At 40.9% G+C, this 6197-nt stretch overlaps 1 protein-coding gene across 1 annotated transcript; it reads right to left on the bottom strand.

Moving 5' to 3' along the window:
- Positions 1-2033: 2033 nt before the first annotated feature.
- LOC138906961 (uncharacterized) lies at positions 2034-2399 on the bottom strand. Its single transcript, XM_070196685.1, has one exon. It carries the CDS (start codon positions 2397-2399, stop codon positions 2034-2036), a length of 366 nt encoding a protein of 121 aa, XP_070052786.1.
- Between the last annotated feature and the right edge of the window lie 3798 nt (positions 2400-6197).

The following is a 6197-nucleotide window of genomic DNA, read 5'->3' as shown; positions in this document are numbered from 1 at the left end:
GAGAGCTCTGGATTTTTTTCTCGGTATGCTGTAGCTTTCTTGGTGATTATCTTTTGGAGGGCGAGGGGTAAAGTGCTTTTTCCTCGACCTCTGGAAGGTTTACCTCTCCCCTTTGAAGTATCACCGTGGCCACGATATCTAACCATTTTCTGTAACAAGTATCAGTAGCAGTCAGTTGTAATTCAAATGCACACAGACAATATCACACAATATAGAACATGAATGCAGGGTGGGGAAGTGTGGTCCATACAATTACAAATGCGGCCACATACTGGGTTGAGCGGACCGGAGAATCTGAACTTGCGGTTGCAGAAATAGAATTGCGGTCCGCACAATTTTTGAGTACGACTGCAGATTTAAAGTGCGGTCCGCACAATTATCATTGTGGCCGCACATTGGACATCCCAACTACTACATCTCTAGCATCGCACATGAGCTCAAAAGAAATACTCCAATCAGGATCGGTGATAATAGGAGTAGTTGTCAAATTGAACTTTAGCAATTCAAAAGCTCTCATACAATCATCATTGAAGTGAAATTTAGCATCTTTCTCTAAAAGCTTGCAAAAGGGATTCGCAACTTTGGAAAAATCCTTTATGAAGCACTGGTAGAACCCCGCGTGAATCAAAACACTTCTCACGCCTTTCACTAATGTTGGAGGTGGAAGTTTAGAAATCACCTATATGTTTGCCTTGTCGACCTTAATGCCATTCTTTAAAATCTTGTGGCCAAGGACAATGCCCTCCTCGACCATGAAGTAGCATTTCTCTCAATTCAACACCAAGTTTATTTCTTCATACCTTGCCAATACTTTATCCAAATTAGCCAAGCAATCATCAAAGGAATCCCCGACTACCGAAAAATCATCCATGAAGACTTCAAGGTAGTCTTTTACCATATCAGTAAAGATCGCCATCATATACCTTTAAAAAGTCATCGGTGCATTGCATAAGCCAAATGGCATCCGTTTGAAAGCGAAAGTGCCATAGGGACAAGTGAAAGTTATTTTCTCTTAGGCTATACAGATTTGGTTGTAGCCCGAATATCCATCTAGAAAGCAATAGAAAGCATGACCAACCAACCTATCAAGCATTTGGTCAAGAAAGGAAAGTGGAAAATGGTCTTTCCTCATGACTTTGTTTAGCTTCCGATAGTCCATACACACTCTCCACCAGTTCACAATTCTTGTGGGAATAAACTCATTCTTATAATTGGTGACCACTGTTATGCCCCATTTTTTCGGGACACATTGCGTCGGAAAGGTCCACGAGCTGTTGGAAATACGGTAGACCACCCCGGTATCCAACCATTTGATAATCTCCTTTTTGACCACGTATTGCATTGCTTCATTGAGTCTCCTTTGATGTTCAATGGAGGGTTTGGCATCTTCCTCCAAGTTAATCTAGTGCATGCAAAATGCGGGGTTTATTCCCCGAATATTCGCCAAAGTCCACCCATAGCTTTCTTCCTCTTGTTAAGCACCACAAGAGGAAAGAATAATTGGTAAGGTAGAACAAGGGCCAAGAAATTCATACCTGAGATGTGTAGGCAATGGCTTCAACTACAAGATCAGAGGCTCTTCAATTGAAGGCTTTGTATGGGGAGTTTTACTATTTTCAAGTTCCAAGGAACGTTTCCGGGGTGCATAGTTGTACGACCCCATTCCTTACAAAGAATTAACATATTTCATGAAGCCATCCATCTCATCATCATCAAAATTGAGCAAGACGGCCTCCAATATATCACCCACATTAATCGTGGCACTTGTATCATCAATAATCACATCGGTCACCAAGTCCACGAAAGAACACATTTCATTACGATTCGGTTGCCTCATAGATTTGCACATGTAGAACACCACCTTTTCATCACCCACCCGGAAAGTGAGTTCTCCGGCTTCCACATCAACAAGAGCCTTCCTCGTAGCAAGGAAAGGTCTACCAAGAATAATCGGCACCTCATAGTCCACTTCACAATCAAAAATAACAAACTCCGTCGGGAGATCAAACTTGTCAACTCAAACCAATACATCTTCAATCACCCAATGGTCTCTTCATTGTATGATCAACTAGTTGTAATCTCATAGATGTGGGTCTTGGTTGCCTAATTCCCAATGTCTTGAATACCGAATAGGGCATCAAATTTATACTCGCCCTAAGATCACAAAGAGCTTTTGCAAAGTCGACACTTCCAATGGTATAAGGAATTGTGAAAGCACCGGGATCTTCTAACTTAGGAGCCATCGAATGCACAATTGCACTGACTTGGTGAGTGACTTTGATAGTTTCAAAATTCATCGACTGCTTCTTTGTCAATAAATCCTTCACAAACTTTGCGTATCCGGGCATTTGCTCTAAGGCTTCAACTAAAAGCATATTTATCGAGAGACTCTTCACCATATCAATGAACTTTTTGAATTATTTCTCGTCATTTTGCTTGGCGAGCCTTTGAGGATATGGATGAGGTGGATTAGGCAATGGTGCCTTAGCCTTTTGCACTACTGGTTCTAGTATATTAATCACATGCTCTCTAGACGGGTTTATTTCCTATTGAGTCTCTTACACATTTCTTGGGATCTCCTCTTCTTCTACCACTTGCTCATCATCCACAATTGGCCTTTGACTTGAGGTGGGTGCATTACCACCTCTTCCACTCCTTGTAGTAACGGCCATGTCAAGCCCTATATTGTTCCCACCCTTCAGGTTCACCACCGTGTCACTTGGTAGTGCCTCCTTAGGATGAGAATTTAAAGCTTGAGAGATTTGACCCATTTGCACATCTAGATTGCAGATCGATGTGTTATGTGAAGCAAGTTGGGCATCAGAATCATCATTCTTCTCCATTATTTGTTTGAATATGTTTTCAATACGACCCATTTCATTGTTGGACGAACTAGGATATTGGGAAGGATAAGGAGGCGGGTTGCTCGGTTGTTGATACATCGGGGGCCTTTGAATACCCAACCCCCGATTTCCTTTATTGTTATTCCACCTTCCTTGATTGTTGCCTCCCCAACTGCCTTTGTTATTGTTGTTATGCCAATTGCCTTGATTATTTAAAGGTCTCCATTGTTGTTGACTAGGGCCTTGGAAGTTGTTTCTTTGCCCTTGAAAGTTGTTCACATATTGTACCTCTGCCTGTTGGTCATTATAAGAACCATCTTGATCAAATCCACTATCATCTTGCACAAAATTATCCATTATTTGTTGCACTTGTAGACTTCTTGTTCTTCACTTGTTCACCATCATATTTACTTCCTTCATTGCATTGACTTGCCTTGGGTTTTGCACTTGTTGAAGTTGAGCCTTTTCTAATTGGTTATTGGTGATAGTCAACTCGGTTATGGCTTTTCCATGGTCATGCAACTGTTTGTGAAGGTGAATCACATTGGGGTCACCTTGTGGAACATTAGCCTGAGATTTCCATGCCGAAAAAATATCCGCCATCTCGTCCAAGATATCACACGCTTCCACATAAGGCGTAGTCATAAAGTTCCCACCGGCAAGTTGATTCACTACACATTGTTTGGTGGTATTGATCCCCCGATAGAAAGTTTGTTGAATCATGTTCTCCATCATATCGTTATTAGGGCACTCTTTCACCATTGTTCTATACCTTTCCCATATCTCGTGTAGTGGTTCATTAGGCTCTTGCTTGAATGCTAATATTTCATCCCGAAGAATAGCCATGTACCCGGGAGAGAAGTACTTAGAAATTACTTTCTCCGCTAGTTCATCCCAAGTATGAATGGAATGATTTGGTAAATTTTCCAACCATTGTAAAGATTTCCCCCGTAGAGAGAAGGGAAAAAGCCTTAGCCTTAAAGTATCCTCGGAGACATTAGTTTGTTTACTCCCCAAACACGTATATACGAACCCCTTCAAGTGTTCATATGCATTTTTGACCTTTGCACCGGTGAAGAACCCTTGTTGCTCGAGCAAAGTGAGCATCACGTTAGTTATTTGAAAGTGTCCCACCCTAATACGGGGAGGGACTATAGCACTTGCATACGTTTCATTCGGCAACACCTGGTGTGGAGCCGCTCGTGGGGGTGGAACGGGCATATTATCATGAGGCGGTTGGCCTCGTCTATTGGCTTGAGGTTCAAGAGGGACCTTATACATTTGATCATCCTCAACGTCCACATCCCCCAAAGGTAAGTTTCCGAGCTCATTGTTTGTCATGATTGCATCTACAATTTCTCAACACGTTAGTAACAAGGAAGGAAAAGAAGATATCCCAAAAACAAAGCTAAATATATAGCTAACACCATTTTGTAGCTCCCCGGCAAAGGCTCCAAAAATTGTTCTCGTCCAAGTTTAGACCCTAACTCGAGGTTATGAAAATGGTCGATGCAATAATAATACCCAACAAGAGTCCGGGTCGAATTCCGCAGGGAGATATATGTATGGAAGTTAGTAGTATATATCGTAGCGCGTGAGTTTGTATATCTAAATTTTGCATTTCCACAAAATTGGGTTGTGTAAAAGTCTAAATTAAACTACGATTGCAATTTAAGAAATAAAACTAGGAAATTATTTTTGTTGTTTTTCAAATGTTATAAAAAGGCCTAGGGCTATGACCTTCACCTAGGTGTTTGCCTAATGGAATATAAACTTTAAAGCTTTTTTTATTGGTTGGGGTGTATTATAGCTATCAACACTCAATTACCCACTCAATACCTCTCGGTGATAGAGTAATTTTTCCCAATTTAGATTTCTCAAGTCCAAATGGGTATTGACCAAAACGGTTGATAAAAGATCAAGTCGGATTGTTACCATCTCTAGGTTCAACCCTTGAATTGGGCTTCTCAATCTCTCGATTGACCCAATTTCTTGTTACCCAAGTTTTACTAGACTAAGTCTCTCTTTCTCAAGTAGAGACCAAGTCAAATAGGTATGAACTAATGTTTGCAACCATTAGTTCCACAATTGAAAGCAAGAACAAGGCTAAATAATAAACACCAACCATAAACAAATAATAAATTAAACACCCATCGTGTTTACACACTAGGGTTGGGTTACAACCCTAGTGAAAATCTAGCTACTCATGCTTGAAATGGAAGAAATAGAAGAAGAAATGATAATTAAACTCATATTGCTAATTAAAATGATAACATCTATGTTCAAATAACTCCAAATATGAAAAACTACTAAAAATAGTAAAAGGAAACGGCTACTGTAGCAACTGATGTAAAAAATTAACCTAAGTGAAACCTATCTATTTATACAGGGCTAGAAATTTCGAACAAAAATGCCCTTTCGGAGGTTCTGCGACCGCACAATTTCATGTGCGGTCCGCACTTTTCTTCAGCTTGACAGGATTGGAAAACTGCGGCCGCATAATTCTGAACCGCGGCCGCAATGCACTCCTTATGCGGTCCACAAAATTGTAACTGCGGCCACACCTTACTCCTCTGCAGTCCGCACAATTGTATGTACGGCCGCATATCTCTTCTTCTACGGTGACACAATAATTGTGCGGTCCGCACTTTAGATGGACTTTAAATGCAGGTTCCTACACTTTTCCCCTGACCCAGCTTTTGCGGTGGCACAATTCATGTGCGGACCGCACTTTGCACCAGTCTCTGATAGATTTTCCTTCACATCCTGCGGCCGCCGATGATATTCTTCTATCCGTACTTCTGAGCTTTTGTGCCTTTATTTTGTCCTTGAGTTAAGATTACTCCTTTTTGAGTTGGATTTCATCTCGGGAGTTCATCTTCCAATATTCCTGCAATTAAGCATATTTCATCAGTTTTCGGGAACACGATTAAACGCTTTTGGACTAAAATGTAAGCTAAAAGGCACTAATAAGTAGTCAAAATCCTCACTTATCACTAATATGTAGTCAAAATCCCCACTTATCAATGATGACAAACTTAGAATTGATATTCCCCCTCAGAACCAGATCTCTTACATGTACTGATCACATATGATCCCTGTCTGGTTCCTTGAGAACGTTTGGCAAATCATCAAAATACGAAATAGCGTAACTTAGAGCAATTTTCCCCCTTTTGATGATGACAAACCAAAAATTGATGTTCCCCCTGAGAACCAGATTCCTCACATGTTCCCCTACGGATCAGACCTATAATCAACATGTTAACAACAACGTTCCCCCTGCGAAGAAGACCTATCTTTCCTGCACAACACATCCAGAGAACCAAATTCTTACAAGTTCCCTACGGATCAGAC

This window comes from Nicotiana tomentosiformis, chromosome 1 (genome assembly GCF_000390325.3).
Source record: "Nicotiana tomentosiformis chromosome 1, ASM39032v3, whole genome shotgun sequence".
Classification (NCBI taxonomy): Eukaryota; Viridiplantae; Streptophyta; class Magnoliopsida; order Solanales; family Solanaceae; genus Nicotiana; species Nicotiana tomentosiformis.
This window is presented reverse-complemented; position numbering and strand designations above follow the sequence as displayed.

Excerpts from the sequence above, each read along its gene's own strand:
- LOC138906961 (XM_070196685.1), bottom strand. The coding sequence starts at position 2,399 with ATGGTGAAGAGTCTCTCGATAAATATGCTTTTAGTTGAAGCCTTAGAG.